General features: G+C 41.4%; 2 protein-coding genes across 2 annotated transcripts in view; one reads left to right on the top strand and one right to left on the bottom strand.

The window, feature by feature from the left end:
- The window catches only part of pde8b (phosphodiesterase 8B), a gene marked incomplete at both ends in the record, with an annotated part of 69125 nt that extends 66991 nt beyond the window's left edge, over positions 1-2134 (top strand). Inside the window, one exon of the mRNA XM_083929965.1 lies at positions 2025-2134. Coding sequence (XP_083786091.1) covers positions 2025-2134 — 110 coding nt within the window. The remainder of the gene's footprint in view (positions 1-2024) is intronic.
- A 3993-nt stretch (positions 2135-6127) lies between these two features.
- Positions 6128-16854, bottom strand: wdr41 (WD repeat domain 41). The gene is made up of 14 exons (XM_083929848.1): positions 16667-16854; positions 16489-16559; positions 13055-13170; positions 12130-12178; positions 11890-12018; positions 11718-11780; positions 10205-10316; positions 10013-10075; positions 9219-9323; positions 8902-9086; positions 8695-8816; positions 7704-7789; positions 6522-6655; positions 6128-6428 (listed from the first exon to the last, which is right to left on the bottom strand). Exons 2-14 carry the CDS (start codon positions 16534-16536, stop codon positions 6288-6290), a joined length of 1353 nt encoding a protein of 450 aa, XP_083785974.1. The 5' UTR covers positions 16537-16559; positions 16667-16854; the 3' UTR covers positions 6128-6287.
- Positions 16855-20876: the final 4022 nt, after the last annotated feature.

The raw sequence follows: 20876 nt of genomic DNA, 5'->3' as shown, positions 1-20876 counted from the left end.
GTTTGGTATTAGGGTTAGGGTTAGGGTTAAGGTTTAAGATTAGGGTTAGGGTTTAAGGGGTTAGGGTTAGTTTAGTTACTTGAAACTTGGGCTACCCCCCCTATTTCGTGGGTGCCGAGTGCACTCGTGCTGGCTTCGTTGCGATCGGACATCGGGAACCCTTTGATCTTAAACAATTGTGTGCCTATTTTTTCTTCCTTAGGTGCTCATTTGTTGAGACTCCGCCTACCCCCCTAATTGTGGCCACGCGCTTTCCATTGGTACCAAGATGGAGTCTCTACGACGTTCCTATCAAAAGTTATGGCCTATTTAAAATAGGGTTAAGGTTTGGGATTAGGGTTAGGGTTAGGGTTAAGGTTTGGGATTAGGGTTAGGGTTAGGGTTAAGGTTTGGGATTAGGGTTAGGGTTAAGGTTTAAGATTAGGGTTAGGGTTTAGTGGTTAGGGCTAGTTTAGAGACTTGAAACTTGGGCTACCCCCCCTATTTCGTGGGTGCCGAGTGCACTCGTGCTGGTTTCGTTGCGATCGGACATCGGGAACCCTTTGATCTTAAACAATTGTGTGCCTATTTTTTTTTCCTTAGCTGCTCATTTGTTGAGACTCCGCCTACCCCCCTAATTGTGGCCACGCGCTTTCCATTGGTACCAAGATGGAGTCTCTACGACGTTCCTATCAAAAGTTATGGCCTATTTAAAATAGGGTTAAGGTTTGGGATTAGGGTTAGGGTTAAGGTTTGGGGTTAGGGTTAGGGTTAAGGTTTGGGGTTAGGGTTAGGGTTAAGGTTTAAGATTAGGGTTAGGGTTTTAGGGGTTAGGGTTAGTTTAGAGACTTGAAACTTGGGCTACCCCCCCTATTTCGTGGGTGCCGAGTGCACTCGTGCTGGTTTCGCTGCGATCGGACATCGGGAACCCTTTGATCTTAAACAATTGTGTGCCTATTTTTTTTTCCTTCGGTGCTCATTTGTTGAGACTTTGCCTACCCCCCTATTTATGGCCCCGCGCTTTCCATTGGTACCAAGATGGAGTCTCTACGATGTTCCATTCAAAAGTTATGGCCTATTTAAAATAGGGTTAAGGTTTGGGATTAGGGTTAGGGTTAAGGTTTGGGATTAGGGTTAGGGTTAGGGTTAAGGTGTTAGGGATACTATTTTGACTAAAAAAAAGGTTTTTGAGATAAAGGTTACTGCAGTTTCTCCAATGTGAGGATTTGATGAGTTTCCCTGTTTGATAACATTGTAAACGGAATAATTTGGGATTTTGGACAGTTGATCAGACCAAACTACGGTGAATTTACAGAAGCCCTGAGAGGCAAATTAGATTATTTTTTTCTCTGTAATTATCAGTTTTTTAAGTCTTATTTTAATTGTTTTATCTAAATAGTTTTCTCTCCAGTGATTATGACTTAAACTTTTGGGAAAGCGGTTTATTTTTGGCGTCGTTGGGCAAAAAAATCCATAATAATCTTTCATCATATTGTAATTCAAGTGTTGAAGGCAGGTGAAGAATGTGTGTGTGTGTGTGTTGTTATAACACTCATTATAGCCACAACAGTGCAAACAATGCCATGGACCCAAGCTGTTGCCCTGGAATGCAGTTCCAGTGAAAGTGTCTATTTGGAGCACAGGACAGTGGTGCCCTCTTGTGGCGGAAATGAGTATTTCAATAACAAACACTATTTTTTTTCACCCGTTAAGGATTAAAAACACTTTAGATCAGACTCAGAAAACAAACCTCCAGAAAAAAAAATGAATCTCACTCTGCTGCTCTTCCATATTGAATCTTGGAGCATTTTTTAAATCCAGAAACAAACTTTAATGAAATAAAAGGCAGAATAATCCTAAAAAATCCCTTATTTTTATTTCCCACATATTGCTCATGGACAGTAACACCTCTCTTCATCATCATCTTACATCCACTGTGAACAGGGGGAATGATTGCAGCAACCAAGAATACATTCATGTGGTCATGTGGTCTATTTGTTTCTCTTTAACCCACCTGAATTTTATCTCCGTGCATCTCCCCTCAGCCTTCGCCAGCCTGCCTGGTCTCATGGAACACCTGTCGGAGAATTACAAGTACTGGAAGGGCTTGGACGAGATGAAGTGTAAGAGCCTACGTCCTCCCTCTCCCTCTTGACCAAGTCCTCTCCTCCTCCTCTCATCCATCACTCAGAGAAGGGTAGGACAGCGAATGATGCAGCCCTGTGGCGGAACAGTTAAGTCTCTTCAGCTGTGATTCGATGGAGCTCCTGCGCGCTCCCACACTCCCCCCTTCGGACTCGATCAAGGCCACGACGCTGGAGGCGAACAGGGACTCTGAGAGCAGACATCACTGACTGACTGAACACTGAGACGCTGTTTCGATCTCAAATCACAGCCTCTTTTCTCGTGCGGTGGAGAACAGGTTGTCATTTGAGGGCCCCCGTCGACTTCACGGCCCCGTTAACGTATTCCTAATAGCACCTCTATGAAACTGTGTGGAGCTCACGGCTCACCTGACAATCTGTACAGTGTAACACACCAGAAACCTGCACTTTACCTAATCGAGACATTTTCATTTTTGAGCATCCTCTTGCTGTGTTTTTTTTTTTCTTTAAACAAATATTTTCATTCGACGTCTGTCTGTTGCTGTAAATGAAAAATAAGACGGTGACCAAAGCTAGAGGCGCTGAAGTTCCATGTTTTCAAAAAAAAAAAAATTGCCAATTATTCGGGGGAGGTCAGTCTACAGTGTGTGAGACACTTTGACTCGTGTCTGGGACCAAATGCTTAGCAATACCCGTCACTGTTGCACCGTGTGCAAAGAAAACTCGCTGAACAGACGTACGTATCAGGAGCTCTAGAGGCGGTTAGCCGAGCACCAGGGTCCAATCGGAGAGGTAGAACCAGCCGACACACAGGTTTTCTACATGTCCAGCCCCGCATACAGAGCTGACATGACAGAAGGGCTGCGTTAGTGACGACTGCTGGATTTAAAAGCTCTTGTAGCTTCGTATTATCGTCCTTTTGTGAAGTTCATCAGAACAAATGGAGGAAAACAGAGATGCACTGTATCAGAGCCGTTTCAGTTAGCTATAATACACACATATCAGCTGTCGCGTACATAGCTTTGTGTGACACTTAACTGTAGACATTTGCACCCAAATAAGAAGAAACACATCTTGACCTGCGAGTATCTGAACAATAAGCTGTGTGTGTGAAGCTTCGCTGACCGTCGTCACGGTGCACAGACCCTGTGGAGGACACGCGCCGCTGTTGTCCAAGTTGCAAGGCAGCCGACAGATGTGTGAAGGAGCACCAGATCCATGTTTAGGTCCAGCTTGTAAAAAAAACAGCAGCAGCATCCGTCTGCTTCATAGTTGATATCACTGTATCTCAAAATCCTGCAACTCACCCTCGGTGGCTCTGTTTTTAGGGAGGACTCTAGTCTGCACAGGATTATCAGGTTATTTGGATTCAGAGGAATGTGACAAAGGGAATCAGGTGGGGAGATTTGCGCGTTTCTGCCCTCTGGTGGCCGCCCGAGGGCGTTGCAGTAGTGGCAAAGTTAAATCTGTGTAATGGTGAAATGGTGCGTCGTTTGTTATTACCACTGTGACTAGAAAAGACAATGATTTATCTTTAATATTTCAGAATTGAACCAATATTGCTAAATTGAAAAAAAAACAAAACAAGATATCCATAAACTTCCTAAAGCCGCTTCGGTGAAATTGTGTCACCAGTTCTCGTCCTCAAGACTTTCACCCCAGAAAACGCACATAACAGTGTTAACCAAAGGCACAGAGAGCTCTTTACTGGTGCCTTATTCTTTGGGTCATCTTTACACACACAGAAGTCTTTTGGGGTCGAAAAAGTTCCTCCTCACCTCTAAAGAAGAAGCCATGGATGTTTTAGATACTCGGAAAATAACAAGGACCTCGGATATGTGTCGCTTTATGGTCTGTGCTTCGGTTGTGAGTCAATTTGGTGAGTCAGTGTTAATAGTTCTGTCACGATGATCTGGACATTTCATTCGTTCTTGTTTCGTACAACTATGAAGTATTTTAAAGACGGGAACTGAATCAGGGGAAGTTGGATTTGATGTGAATTTCACTATTGTTTCATTTCACTTTAAAGACACAGAACTGGTCGCACCCATGTGTTCACAATAATGATATTAAGTCATTTTTAGTGATGACCGAGGTCTTAATCAACGCCTTAATCTTGTCACGTCTCCGTGTTTAGGTCTGCTATTGTTGCAATACACTGTAAACTCCCTAATGTATCTGCTGTTGGTGTAAATATCCGCTTCATATATCGTTCTTGCTTTGCATTTTACATGATTTGCTTATCTACCTTATCGTTTGTGTCACAGAAGTGATTTCCAAAAACAAGTTGTTTTTTTTTACAGTGACTGAATGTTTTGTGTCCGATCACGAAAAGATATTTTTGCTAGTCGATCACGAAGATTTCTATTCTACAAAAAGTCAGACAAACATGCCTTTTCTGAGCAGCAGTGACTGGAACGTGACGGTATCAATTAGACGAGACGACAGCCGGGCCGCTAAACACCTCGCTTTAGAGTCCGCTGAGGCAGAACCAGATCGTAGAGCTGCTTGTTGTGTAATGATAAGCCTTCATCACTTACAGTGATTCCTGTTTCCTCTCTCGTACATCGCTGACGGCCGCGGCTGCACGCCAATCCTGTGTCGTTTTCTATCGTTTATAAACAGAACAATAATTAGAAAAGTGATATATACAGTGCAAATTATTTTTCAAAAAGAAAGGATTGGCAAAGAGAACTGTTGTGTGTGTTTGAAAGGTTTTACCGCCTCGTGCATAGAAGTGAAAAGAAGCTTTCCGTCAGTCACCTAAAATCATAAAACCACGTTCGTTTGAAGAGTTTCATTTGTTTGCTCTCTGGATTACGATGTCTTATTTTGATGTTCTCTGTCAAACACACAAATGTATTGTGAGAGACGATTAAAGCATTCTTTAAATATGAAGTTGTTCACATGAATGGCAGCGACACATTTTAAAAAAAGAGTCGTTTTGGGGACTCTCTGTTGAAGAGTTGGATCAGAAGAAGATCAGCACCACTCTCAGACCTGTGCGGTGAATATTAAGCCACAACATGGAGATGAACACAAACTGGAGGCTTCGGGGGCAAACAGCAGCCTGGCTCGGTCCACATTAAAGGTTCAAAATCCACCGGCATCCCTGAAGCTCACTCATTAACACGTTACACGGGCGCATGATCGGGGCGGGACGCTGCATTCATGTGCTGTCGGACTAATCAGAAAAAAAAGAGTTGTGTGAATCAAAAACTCAAACGTGGCGCAGGACACTAAATGTTGGGTTTATAGTAAGAAACTTTTTATTAATTTGCGTATTGAACACAAATTCTTTTCGCACATGTATTTTGTGATATATCACGTTGTGGCTGTGGCTCAGTGGCAGAGTGGGTCGTCTTCATTGATCGATCGATCGGGGGTTCGATCAAGACACTGAACCTGAACCCTGAATTGCTCCCCCGGTGTGTGAATGTGGTGTGAATGGTTAGATTAGATGGTCTGTAGATGTCCACTGCCATCAGTGTGAATGTCTGTGTGAACGGGTGAATGTGACACTGTGAAAGCGCCTTGAGTAGTCAGAAGACTAGAAAGGTGCTTTATAAGTACAAGTCCATTTACCATTTAATTGTTAGATGCTGTCCGTGTAGAGTGACCTGGACTATTTAGAAAAGTTATTTATTAGCATTAACTCGGACATAATCACTTACATAAAACTTCAAAGTGGAAATAAACATATGCTGCTATTCAGAGTAATAAATTACAACAAATATTCTTTGTAGCGTTCACGTTGAGACTTAAAGCTCACGAACGCACCGAAGTCACAACTTGGAAACGTCCGAGGAGCACATGAATGCACCATATCATATTAATTAGTGAGCTTTAGGGGTAATGCCAGCCATTTCCCTGTTTCCGGTCTTTATGCTAAGCTAAGCTAACCGACTGCCGCTTCATATTTAGGGGACGGATGTTAGAGAGCTATCGATCTGCTCCTCTGACTCTCACCGAGGAAGAAAATGAGCTTTTGAACAACACTTGAGGTTCAAAATAAAGCAAATGGATTGTTTCTGAGATGAGGTGTTCACTGAGTGGTTTTTAATTTAAGTTAAATACTTTGAGTCAAAAGGCAACAATCACATCATCAATACAAGCAAACAACAATCTTTAAAGTCAACTGATTTGAGACCAACGTCACCCATCACCGCTTCACATCTCGGCGGTTTGAGGGCTTTAAAAAGGTCAGAGTCCCCCGTTCTCCTCCAGTTTTTGGAAAAGTGCCAGGCTGCGGAGGCGGGACTGCCTCTCTCCGTTCTTCCACAGGATCAGCAGGTGGTCCGCGGAGCAGGTCACCAAACCGTTCTCCCCAAAGCTCACAAACATCTGACACAAACACAACAACAACAAAAAAAGTGATGGTGAAGCACTGCTGCGACAACGCTTTGAAGTTACTTTGGACATCTTTAAAACTCAAACCTGGACTGCCCCCGAGTGTCCAATCAGATCACCCGTCAACTCCAGCGTCCTGATGTTTGGGACCTCCACGACCTTCTTTAGCGGAGCACCGGTCTGCTTGTTCGATCGGCTGAAGGTCCACATGCCAAAGAACCCTAGAGAGATGGAGAGAGAGGGAAACACCCATATTAGAAAAATGGATTAAAGAAGATAGCCTTGTTACTGCGTGAACCAAAACGTTTTTCTGTATATTTCATATGGAGACGGGAGCTGGAATCACCATTACACTATATGAGAATGTCTGAGGGGGAAAGTAATGAACTTAAAGCTGCTCTGATCAACATCTTTATACCAAAACTGTATGTACAGTAGCAGTCAAACGTTGGGACACGCTTTTCTCATTCACTTGTTTGGGAAAGCGTGTCCAAACTTTTGCTGGTAGTGTTCATTCATTCATCTTCACCTACACATTAGCCGTGAAGCGTGCTTCTGCACGGTACGAATGGACAGTGTAAGTGCGCCCTAAAAGTTTGCTTTTTTTCCACCGCAGGAGATGCAATTTGTTGATTTACCTGGAGCCATAAAACAAATGATAGAAAACAATTGGCCTTTGTTGATGATTATCAAGAAGATGGAGTCTGCCTGTCCCCTCCATCCAAGATCTATTCAAGATGACCACACAGCTCCTCACCGACTGCACACAGTCAGACCATCAAGGACGCATGCACGCGCACACACACTTAAAAACCACCCCACTCCAATAGAAAACAGCCTCTCTGAGTGCAGCAGAGCACTCTCCTTTGATACACACACAATACCACATCTGGACTGCATTACTGCACCTCCGAGACACTCAACTATACACACAAAAGTTGAGTACGGGCAATTTTCCTTCAGTCTTTGAACTTTCTGATTCATATTTAATGTAAGCGATGCATCACCGGGAACAGAATACAGTTTTCTGAAGGCCACGAAGCCACAAGAGGTAAAGGGATGAGGGCCTGCTTCCTCACGTCTGCAAATGTGAACCATCTCATCGGCAGTGTTACATTTAAGTATGTACCACGTCGTATGTACAGTATGTGCGTGCCCTGGTGGGGGTGTGTGTGTGTGTGTGTGTGTGTGTGTGTGTGTGTGTGTGTGTGTGTGTGTGTGTGTGTGTGTGTGTGTGTGTGTGTGTGTGTGTTTGTGTGTGTGTGTCACCTGCAGAGGCTGGCTCAGCAGGCAAAGGCAGGTCTTGGATCTCCCACATCCTCACGCTGCCGTCTTCAGAGCACGACATGAGCTCGCTGGAAAAGAGACAGCGTCACACCAACAGTTACAAGCGGTCCTGCTGTGTGTGTGTTTAACACACGTGATACACAAATGCACTGTATTGTTGTTTTTTTAGAACTCATCATGTTTGTTTATATTATTTTTATCATCATCTATTGACCTCAGGATATCTGGAATAAGATTAAACTGAGGAATTACATTCAAATTAAAGATTAAGACACAGACTCATATGTTCAACATGAGTCACAGAGAAAGAGGAGGTGCAGGAAACAGTTGATGAGGAGTTCTTGAAGGGCAGTGTGTGTATTTTTGTGATCTTGATTGAGTTGAAGAAGCATTTTATTTTGGCTCCTTGCCGCCAGAGAAAGTTCAACTACAAAATTAATTATTCATTCATTCATTCATCTTCAACCGCTTGTCCCTGTCGGGGTCGCGGAGGGGCTGGAGCCGATCCCAGCTGACATTGGGCGTGAGGCAGGGTCCACCCTGGACAGGACGCCAGTCTATCGCAGGGCACATAGAGACGAACAGAGACAGACAACCATTCACACCTACGGGTGATTTAGAGTCATCAATGAACCGAACACCTGCACGTCTTTGGACTGTGGGAGGAAACCGGAGAACCCGGAGAAAACCCACGCAGACACGGGGACAACATGCTATTAAATTACTATTTTGATGATTGACTAATTGGGATGTGAGTGTTTAAAGCAGTCCCAAGCCACAAAGGCTGGAAATCATTGGTCTAAAGCTCTGTCGTCATTTACAATATTGTATATATTCAAAGTAATGCATCCGTGGAGAAGATTCTTCTAGTGTAGCTCTCAAAGAAGGTCGTTCATAGTAGCAATTAAAGGGGAATAAAATAATTAACTGTCACACTTTGGAGAGGTTAGAAAGACAGGGACTGACATCTCACCTGTCAGATAACAGCATGGTGTGTAAGACATTGGAGTCGTGGGCCACCTTCCTGTAGGCCACCACTGTCTTGGTAAGAATGCTGTACACATAGAGACCGCTGCCCACAGCTGCAAGGATGTGCTACGAAACACACAGACACACGCATTACGTTCCGTTAGAACAAAACAACACATTTTGAATGATGCACAACAGACGCCTTCCTCACCCTTCCGTTGGTGGTCAGATGCTGAATTGACATCTCGCTGGGTTTGGGAGCAGCCAGTCGTATTTCGGACTGAGCGCAGGCTTGTGACTCCTCCCACAGGATGTGCTCGTAGGCCAGGATGTTCCAGTCAATCGCATCCCACAGGATCAGCTCGCCCGCATGAGAACCGCTGGCGAAGAGTCCGTCTGTAGACGACACGGAACTGAAGTCATACGAACCGAGGGGCAAGACGTGCGCTTTTTCAGTATCTCAGAAAAATCAAAATGAAGCCACTTTGATTTTCAGCGATGAGTCGGGAGTTTTTCTGACTGACTCACCGTTGACGTTGATAAGAGCTCGAATCCTGTCCTGGTGGTCGGACAGACAGCGGATCTCAGCCACTGACAGCGAGGAATCGGTGGAGACTGTCAGCCTGTAGATCACTGCAGAGAAGACAAAGAGTCAACGTGTGTCATAAAAGAAGGGCTGTGTGGTGAAGGAATATGTGCCGTGGTGATTCAGAGTGGCTCAAAAGTGAAGCCATTGTTGCATCTACATATGGAAATATAGAGTGACACGTAATCATATTTCACAAGTTCTGGACAGGAACTTTAAGCTGTCGACCGAGCACAACAAGCTGATTGGTGAGTCCGACAAACTATGGTGAAATTAAATGGTGGTGCTGGAAGTCCCACCTGCATGTTCCTGGTCAACTACAACATCCATGGAGAGTTTTGTATAAGAGGAGGACGGTGCAGGGGGTGTGAATGGAAACGCATCGAACATACCAACGCATCCGAATCTAAAGAAGGGCCTAGCCTCGTGAACATATCAGCTGTGGCCACTTGTATGAATGGAAGTGTAATTCCGGCGTAAAATGGTCTTTTTCAGCACTTATAAACATCAAATAACCCATTGAGACAGTTTTTTTTCATGTAACTATTAACGGAGAAATCCGAGAGTGGCTAACAGCCGGACGTGGCTATAACTGATTAGCTCGGGGCAGTACGGTGAATTGATGGATTGATTGATTTCACTTTAATAATCCCCAGGGGGGAAATTCAATTGCCACCACAACACACGACAACATACCTCCCTGATACTGAACATTCATCAAAAGCCGTTCTCTTACCGATCTCTTTATCCATAGCGGCTGCTATGCAGTTCTTGGGCAGCTCTATCAAAGCCGTTATTCCTGCAAAATTCCAAAAGACAGTAAAAGCATGAATCCATTCGTGTGAAAACAGCAGTGTCGGGGGGTGAGCGCTGTTGGAGCAACAATCGGCACTCGAGAGGTTTATTGTGACAGTTCCTTTCACCTCACCGGTGTCGCTGTGGTTCTGTCTGTGACACTGCAGCTGGAAGTCTTTGTTCCACACACACAGTTCTTCCCCGCCGGAGACCCACACACACAGCCGCTCCAGCACCAGCAAACACTGAGAGAGACAGACAGCTGGGTCAGCTCATGAGATGAATGTGCTGTTTTTAATTTGGCCACACACACATCAATGCACACGGAACAAAAAAATCAAATACAATTAACCTGTAGATGCTGCAATTAACCTTAATCTATGATCAAGAGGAGGCAATTAGCATTTTTATCTTAAATCATAACTGGCAGAACAACCTTTAGCGTCGAACGACTTAATTAGTATGTTACATAACTCGCCACCGAAAACGTAATTGCCCAGAGTCAGATAACTGTGATATCCATGAAAATCGAATGTGAAGGGATATATTTTTATATTTCTGCAGATTAAAAAATTATTCTTAAAACTATTTTAGATATTTTTTCATTTTATATAAAAGTCTCCGTGGTCTCGCTCCACCACCACTGACTGAATTCATAAAGAAAAGGACTCTGGAAGGTCTGAGCACCAGGGCCTGTGTTAGAGGAGACTGTGAGGGCGCACTCACACTGTCCTTCCGCACCGCGCCCCGGCCTTTAGGGTCCTTGTCCCCCCCTCCAGGCCCGTTTGAACTCACACTACCTGGGCCTCAGCGAATGCTTATCGCTGTCCATACGTCATCACGCCGTAACACGTCACACGCATTGATGACGTCATCACAATGCGTCGCTTTGTTTACAAATCTTTCCATAGAACCGGCGTAGGCCTCGTGCTCGCGCTCGTACACGTGCGCACGCTCGTGCTCGTACATGTGCAAACGCACTCTACAAAAGCCCACCTCTCTCAGACGGGCCGTGGACGGCAAGCTGGCAGCTCGCAGTTATGCGTGGAGCGGGTGCACTCACACTGGTCAAACGCACTAGGCTTGACCCGAAAAACCTGTTTTGGCCCGGTGCGGAAGGACAGTGTGAGTGCGCCCTGAGATCCCCCACAGGCGCACTGCATTTGGGAAGAATGTGTCGTCTGTTGTAGGGGGGGGGGACCTGGAATAGTCTTCCCTCCACAATAAGGGAACGCCCCACATATTCCTCTTTTAAAGGTCAACTCAAAAAGTGGCTTCAATCAAATCAAAGTGCGACCACTGACTCGACTGTGCCATATTGCACATGACGTTTTATGTAATTTTTTTATCCTGTGTGGGTCTGGTGTCCTCCTGAGTATGTCATATAATGTGCGGTGTGTCTCTTCTATTTGTATTTTATTTAATTATTTAGTAGTTTTGGTATTTTTTCTAATTTTACTACTGATGCAAATTAGCATCTTTGCTGTAATCCGGCACTTTTACAGTGATACGTTGTATCGTTCATTAATGTGCACTGTCCCTAACAAATAAAAGGATTGATTGATACATTTTTAAAGAGAGATAAATGCAAAATTGCCGTTACGTTAACGTAGCAGTAAACAATCTCAAAGGGGCTCATCGGTTACCTTTACAGAAGACTGAAGATCGGAAATGGTCTGAACCCTGTTGCCTGTATCAGGGTCCCACAACTGACAAATCAGGTTAAAGAAATATAATCAAGTTACACCAATAACATACGGATGAGTGCAGTGTGTTTAAAAGTAGAGGTGTTTGCTTGGTCTTTTGATATGAGGATACGCTGACGCTGCGGTCTGAGGAGGCCGTGATGAGCGAGACGTGCGATGCGAGTCCATTATTACAGGTGAAGGTGGTTATGGCTGTTATTTGCTGCGAATGGCCCCTCAGCTCCTGCAGCCTCTCTCCGCTCTAACAGCCCGAGAAGTAGGAAAAAAAAGAAACAGGAGAAAAAGCAATTAGTGCCACTGTGTTGTGTACAATTTCACGACCCACTGTAGTAATCAACGTGCGGCGTATTACCTCGACATTCCACACCAAAACGAGGCCGTCGTCTCCCGCCGAGGCACATCTGGAAAACATAAAGGTATTTCTTGAAAGTGGACTCATGCGTGACAAAAAAATACCTTGGTGCATTGGTGGCGGGCCTCATCTTAAACGTGGTCAAACACACCCGAGTTCATCTCTATCTGTGTGAGGAGTCATTTCCCGTAGCTCCATCTGCACCTGGGAAATCTCTTAGAAAAAACATCTGTTCTGGGGCTTTCCACCTTCACGTGCCCTCTGACCCTCAAACACCCACGCTACCTGTTCCCAAAATCAACAGACAGGATGACCGGATAAAAAAAAAGAGAGAGAGAGAGATAAAATGAGAAGAGAGGAACTGTCGAGGATACATTTTCGGACTTCAAAAGCAATCTGAAGGGAATTTTATGCCCTTTGCCCCTGACTGCGGACCTGTGTGCGGTGCGGACGAGACCCGGAGGAGGGGGTTATTACTGGAGGAGACCAGGCGTGAAGCAACCCCCAACTCCTGACACACACACACACACCTACTTAGATCTGTTATAAATCCCAATCTGACCACTTATGCAGACCCACTCTACCATGCCAGTGTGCAGCATGCTTCCACAAAGCGGCGCGGAGAGGAGAGCAGGTGCAAAAACCTTTGTACGTGTGCGCGCATGTGTGTATGGGCAGCATTAAAAGGCTTTGGTTACACTGTACTGTGCACACACACACAATCGGTAGTGGTGATGATTGGGCTCTTGTCATGCTCTGTAAGTTTTCTGTAGGTGAGGATCTCCTGTCAATCACACAGGGATAGAGGCCAGCCAAGGGTAGAGAGGAGAGAGGAGAGAGGTTAGAGAGAGAGAGAGAGAGAGAGAGAGAGAGAGAGAGAGGAGGAGGAGGAGGAGGAGGAGGAGGGAGGTTGTGCTCTGCTTACCTGAAGTCATCAATCTGCACCAGAAATCGAACAATGTCAAAATGTCCTTTCAGCACCTGCAGCTCAGTGAAGCAGTTTTTGGGCTGTTCCTCTCCAATGCACAACACGGGGCTTTTCTGCAGACATCAGAGGGAAAGGTAGTGAGACACACAGGCTGAGGTAGACACACGGTGGACTCTGAGAGGGGAAAGTAGTGAGACACACAGGCTGGTGTAGACACACGGTGGACTCTGAGAGGGGAAAGTAGTGAGACACACAGGCTGAGGTAGACACACGGTGGACTCTGAGAGGGGAAAGTAGTGAGACACACAGGCTGAGGTAGACACACGGTGGACTCTGGGAGGGGAAAGTAGTGAGACACACAGGCTGAGGTAGACACACGGTGGACTCTGAGAGGGGAAAGTAGTGAGACACACAGGCTGAGGTAGACACACGGTGGACTGAGAGAGGGAAAGGTAGTGAGACACACAGGCTGAGGTAGACACACGGTGGACTCTGAGAGAGGAAAGTAGTGAGACACACAGGCTGAGGTAGACACACGGTGGACTCAGAGAGGGGAAAGCAGTGAGACACACAGGCTGAGGTAGACACACGGTGGACTCTGAGAGGGGAAAGCAGTGAGACACACAGGCAGAGGTAGACACACGGTGGACTCTGAGAGGGGAAAGTAGTGAGACACACAGGCTGAGGTAGACACACGGTGGACTCTGAGAGGGGAAAGTAGTGAGACACACAGGCTGAGGTAGACACACGGTGGACTCAGAGAGGGGAAAGTAGTGAGACACACAGGCTGAGGTAGACACACGGGGACAGAGAGTGCTGCAAAGTGCATTTTCTCAAGAATTATACTTGCGATCATTTTAAGGAACTTTATTTAAGTATCTCCATATTCTGCTAATTTATACTCCGCTACATTTCACGAGTAAATGTTGTGATTTTAATGCGTTTACTTGACAGATTTTGTTACTTTTCAGATGACAATGTGACGTTCTTATTAAGTATAATGTAAAGTTGTTCAGACACTAATACCAGTAACAGAAATTAGGCGACAAAAGGCGACGGGTAAGTTTAGACCACAGTTAAGTTTAGACGACAAAAGGTGGCGGTTTAGTTTTGACGACATAAGGCGACGGGTAAGTTTAGACCATGGTTAAGTTTACACGACAAAAGGCGACGGTTAAATTTAGACGACAAAAGGTGTAAATAAACCTATTTTGTATACTCCCATGTGAATTGAATACGTAACAAATGTCAAATACCGAATATTTGCTTATTTTATTAAGTGCCTTAAGTGCAAAATACAAAAAAAATGTTTCACATAAGATTTTCTGTAAGGATAAGGAAGCATAAAGATTTAAGTTCATCAAAAAATCATAAAAAAAATCATAGAAAATGTATTATTAAAAACAAGCCCTTTGATACATAAGGAATATAAGTATTTACCTTGCACAAGTAGTTTGACATCAAGGCATAACAGATTTAAGTTTAGCTAAAAAATGATTTAAAAAAATTATATAAAAAAATGATTAAAAAGTATATTATTCAAAAACAAGCCCAGTGATACATGAGGAATATTAGTCTTTATGTTGCACAAGTGGTTTAACATCTCCAGGTCAAAAGATAAGGAAGCCTAATAGATTTAAGTTGATTAAAAAAATGATAAAAAATGATAAAAAAAAATGATACAAATATATAAATATTATAAAAAAACATGCCTTGTGATACATCAGGAATATTAGTCTTTACCTTGCACACGTGTGGGTTTGACATCGAGGCATAGCAGATTGAAGTTTAGCAAAATAAATCATTAAAAACCATTTAAAAATTGATTAAAAATATATAATATTCTAAAACAAGCATAATAGCTTTAAGTTTATCAGAAAATCATGAAAAAAATCATTAAAAAAAATATTGTGTGGGTTTGACATCTCGAGGTGAAAAAATAGGGAAGCATAATAGATTTAAGTTTGGCTAAAAAATGATTTTAAAAATGATTTAAAAAATAATAAAAAGATATATATTATTCAAAAACAAGCCCTGTGATACATGAGGAACATTCGCCTTTACCTTGCATAAGTGTGGGTTTGACATCGAAGCATAATAGATTTAAGTTTAGCAAAAGAAATATTAAAATTGATTAAAAAAATTGTAAAAAAAATCTATATTATTCAAAACAAGCCTAGTGATAAATGAGGAATATTAGTTTTTACGTTGCTAAAGTGGTTTAACATCTCCAGGTCAAAGATACGGAAGCAAACTAGATTTAAGTTTAGAAAAAAATCATAAAAAACATTTGAAAAATCATAGAAAATATATATTATTCAAAAACATGCCTAGTGATACATGAGGAATATTAGCCTTTACCTTGCACAAGTGTGGGTTTGAATTCGAGGCATAACAGATTTAAGTTTAGCAAAAGAAATCGTAAAAAATTATTAAAAGTATATTATTCAATAACAAGCCTTTTGATAAATGAGGAATATTAGTATTTATGTTGCACAAGTGGTTTAACATCTCCAGGTGAAAAGATAAGAACGCATAATAGATTTAAGTTTAGCTAAAAAATCATAAAAAAAACATTAAAAAATCATAAAAAATATTGTAAAAAATAAACAAGCCTTGTGATACAAGAGGAATATTAATCTTTACCTTGCACAAGTGTGGGTTTGACATCGAGGCATAATAGATTACGTTTAGCAAAAGAAATTGTAAAAAATGATTAAAAAGTATATTATTCAATAACAAGCTTTTTGATAAATGAGGAATATTAGTATTTATGTTGCACAAGTGGTTTAACATCTCCAGGTGAAAAGATAGGGAAGCATAAAAGATTAAAGTTTAGAAGAAATCATAAAAAATCATTAAAAAATCATAAAAAAATATTGTAAAAAATAAACAAGCCTTTTGATACATGAGGAACATTAGTCTTTACATTGCAAACGTGGTTTGACATCGCCAGGTGAAAATATAGGGGAGCATAAAAGATTTAAGTTTGAATAAAAATCATAAAAAAACATTAAAAAATCATAAAAAATCATAAAGAAATATTGTAAAAAATTAACAATCCTTGTGATACATGAGGAATATACGTCTTTACATTGCAAACGTGGTTTGACATCTCCAGGTGAAAAGATAGGGAAGCATAATAGATTTAAGTTTGAATAAAAATCATAAAAAAACATTAAAAAATCATAAAAAAACATTAAAAAATCATAAAAAAATTATAAAAAAATATTGTAAAAAATAAACAAGCCTTGCGATACATGAGGAATATTAGTCTTTATGTAGCACACGTGGTTTGACGTGATTCAATTAATTGGTTTAAAAGAATAATAGTTGTATTTATTCCTAATATATTAAATTAATGTTAAATATCACAGTGACTAAACACCGGTTAGCTCCACTGGAGGTGAACCAACTACCGTTACACTTACCTCCACTGAACCCGGAGCTTCTCGACCCCCAAGAATCCACCGAAGCATCGTTTTGTATCCGTTAACGTTATCTGAAGGAAACAGAATAATTAAAGTTTACATATTTATCTGAATTATGATCCAAACATTAGCTTAACGGTTAGCATACAACACAACAAACAAGCTAGCGTCACGTTACCTCTCACGAGCGTCAACAGGGGAACCAGAGACGCTTCCTGTTGATGAAATATTTAAATATCCTCCTCTTTATCTTTGTTTTATCAGCCCTGTGAGATGATTTTAAGGTCTAACACCGCTCTGTTTTGGTGTCAGGGTGATAATTTCACCCAAATGTACGCTAGTTTGTGAGCTAGCTACATGTTATTGATGTCCCAACCACAACAAACCGTTCATGTGACTGAGAAACTCGCACTACGGAAGCTTTGGGCGGACACAATTCATTCAGGCCGACTAATATTGGCACTGCTGTAAATGTAAAACTTTTTATACATTTTTATTTATTTATCGTGTTTTCCTGAAAGGTAACAATGTAATTGGGACTGCTGTAAATGTAAAACTTTTTATACATTTCTATTTATTTATCGTGTTTTCCTTAAGGATAACAATGTAATTGGGACTGCTGTAAATGTAAAACTTTTTATACATTTTTATTTATTTATCGTGTTTTCCTTAAGGATAACAATGTAATTGGGGCTGTTGTGAATGTAAAACTTTTTAAAAATGTATTTATCTATTTATTTATTTATTTATTTTATTTTATTTTATTTTATTTTATTTTATTTTATTTTATTTTATTTTATTTTATTTTGTATTTTTTTATTTTTTATTTTTATTTATTTTCCTTAAGGATAACAATGTAATCGGGACTGCCGTAAATGTAAAACTTTTTATTTTTTATTTATTTATTTATTTAGCGTGTTTTCCTTAAAGATAACAATGTAATTGGGTCTGCCGTAAATGTAAAACTTTTTATTTTTTATTTATTTATTTATCATGTTTTCCTTAAAGGTAACAATGTTGTTGGGACTGCCGTAAATGTGAAACTTTTTATTTTTGATTTATTTATTTATCATGTTTTCCTTAAAGATAACAATGTAATCGGCACTGTTGTAAATGTAAAGCTTTTTATTTATTTATTTATTTATTCATTTATCGTGTTTTCCTTAAAGATAACAATGTAATCGGGACTGTTGTAAATGTAAAGCTTTTTATTTATTTATTTATTCATTTATCGTGTTTTCCTTAAAGATAACAATGTAATCGGGACTGTTGTAAATGTAAAGCTTTTTATTTATTTTTATTTTTATTTATCGTGTTTTCCTTAAAGATAACAATGTAATTGGGACTGTTGTAAATGTAAAACTTTTTATATTATTTATATTATTTTATTTTATTTTATTATTATTATTATTTTTATCGGGTTTTCCTGAAAGACAACAATGTAATTGAGACTGTTGCAAATGTAAAACTTTTTATTTTTTTATTTATCGTGTTTTCCTTAAAGATAACATTCAAGACTTGCTTTAAAATAAAATCTATAAAAGGTTTTAAATTATATTTTGGGGGGTTCCAGATAAAAAAATGTGAAATTACATGTTTAAATGGATTTTGTCTCATGTTTGTTATTTTGTGTTTGTAAGTATTGATTTTATTTCCAGTTGTATTTATTTTTGCTTGTTCATTTTTTAACAATTTTATCATGTGACGAACAGGTGCTATATCAAATAAACTTGTTATTATTAATATAATTATTTGGTTTTGATGGTTTTAAATGTTCTGCAGGGTTGGGTTGTACGTGTAATCAGGATAACATAGAAGGATTACAGTAAGTACAACCAGCACAGGTTACATTTGAAAAAAGTGCAATTATGAAATAGTTACATTATCAATGATTACATTTTTAAATATATCTTTAAAGTATGTCAATTTTTTCAAGTAGTTTCAAGAACACATTTGATAGACTGCTTACAGTAGAGATGCGGCATGTTTTCAGATGTTAAAAGAGAAGAAAAATATTGTTTATGGAATTAAAATGTTTGCAGTTGCATCCATTTCTTCGCAGTATGTCGCATATTAGTCCTCAGGTTTAAGGTGTGTACGCAGATTAGTGTCAAACTCTGCACATGCACCATTCTGCACAGAGAAACTCAAACATGCAACCCCTTGCAGGATTAATAAAGTAATAATTCTTCTTCTTCTTCTTGGGTGTGAATGTTCTCATTGTCCAGGTCGTCGTTATCCTCAAATCAATTTCAGTCAAAAGCAACTGGACTTGGTTATTTGTCAGGAAGACGTTTCACCTCTCATCCAAGAGGCTTCATCAGTTCATGTACGCATCTGACCAGGCTGGGACTGGACCAGGACCAGGACCAGGACCAGGCTGGTTCCTCTTCTTCTTCTTCTGAACACATTTCTGTGTCATTCTCCTTTTAACAACTAGATGGCAGTGTGTCACAATCCCACAAGATCAGAGGAAGGATCAAACCTCCATTAACCAGGAAAAAACTCATATCTTTTGCCATTTTTTCCCTTGTATTTTTCTAAATTCATTCATTCATTCATTCAGCTTCAACCGCTTATCCCGGGGTCGGGGTCGCGGGGATGCTGGAGCCGATCCCAGCTGACATCGGGCGTGAGGCGGGGTCCACCCTGGACAGGACGCCTGTCTATCACAGGACACATAGAGACGAACAGAGACAGACAACCATTCACACCTACGGGTGATTTAGAGTCATCAATTAATGATACCTTTATTTCCTGAGAACATGTTTGATTCTCTTGTATGATTTCAACAATGTAGTTTCCCTTACTTCCCCTTATCTACCTCCTCCATCTCACGACTTCTGCATTAAAGCTGACCTGCTCTCCCTCCATCTCTTCCTCCTCCTCCTCCTCCTCCTCCTCCTCTCGGTGTCTCCCCTGTTTACACACAGATACACACACACACACCAGACACACACATCGCCCTAGCTGTGTCTACTCCTGCTCCCCCGATTGAGACGACACGCGGTGTAGGGCCTGTGACCTTCATGGTGGCTCAGATCTGCGGCTGGCACTGATTTCTGATTTAGTGTCGATCTGCCGCGCTTGTCAGGGGCTGCGAGGTGCTTTCCATGCGGTAATAGAAAAGCTCAAGGGCAGCGCGGGAGAGGAGGAGGGTTAGGGATGGGGGATTGGTTGAGCTGGAGTGAATGGCTTTGAGATTTGGGGAAGGGTGATGCTCTGTTTGTTTAACTGTCTGTCAGATATGTGGATGAATAGGTCAAAAGTGTAGACTCTGGAGAAGTGGTTTGAGACACTATATAATTAATAAAAAAAGGTGTGAACGAATGGGATCCAAGCACAACAGCAGCGACACTACATCCATGCTGGCGTCTCTCTGTATAGTCTTTGAGCTAAAAGCTAAATGTCAGTGTGATCAGATGCAGTGGTGTAGTGTTTTCCTCACAGTTTACAGTATATCAGCGTATACCCATCTCCTCCTCTACCTTGTAGTTCACCCACCTCATCGACTCCCATTGCATCATTCATGACAATAGCTTGCTGATAGAAAAGATGGCTAAGGTGCGTTCATGGTGTCGGAATAACTGGGAAAATCATGAACATTAAGACGGCAACAACAAATGGGAAAGTCCAATTTTGGTTCACGAACGTCAACGTGGAATCACACAGAAGCACGGCGGGCGAAGGTCAACGTTGGGCTGATGATAAGAAACGTTTAATCACCTCTTATGTGCATACCATCGTTTGTAATATGGTAAGGTAACTTTGATTGTACCCAAGAGTAGATTTGGGTACACACATACACACACACACACACACACACACACACACACACACACACACAGACAGCATATACGACATCTACAGAGAGATGTTGACATAACAGTGACGACATTGCTCCAGACCTAGAGGAAAGGTCAGGGCATTGTCAAAGTCATAAGGATTCATTCTCTGGGTACAATGAATGTCTGTACAAAGTCTGGACCAAGAATCATATAAGAAATCAACATCGTCACCCCAATCAAAACCACAAATGTGTGGCTCTAGAAGAAAAAAGTCATAGGGATGCATCATCTGGTAACCATTAATGTTGAATTCATCCAGTGGATGTTAAGATATTTCACATGGGGATGATTCAAACATGAACAGGAAGTGTAGAGGCCACAGCTTTGAATGACTTCAGCACGTCTGCGCCCACAGGACATCACTGGTTTCTCACACTGCTCTGCTTTGATCTGCGTCCATTCTGACTCAGTCTCATCCACAGTTCACTAACTGGAGTGGGTTTCCTAGACTTTACTTTGTTGCCATGGATTTCCCAGAGACTCTCTATGGGGTTTAGATCTGGACTCTGGCCATTTTCATTGTTTGTTTGAAATTGGTGG

This window comes from Echiichthys vipera (assembly GCF_963691815.1).
Source record: "Echiichthys vipera genome assembly, chromosome: 16".
Classification (NCBI taxonomy): Eukaryota; Metazoa; Chordata; class Actinopteri; order Perciformes; family Trachinidae; genus Echiichthys; species Echiichthys vipera.
The sequence above is the reverse complement of the archived record's forward strand: the minus strand, read 5'-3'. Positions and strand labels throughout refer to the sequence as shown.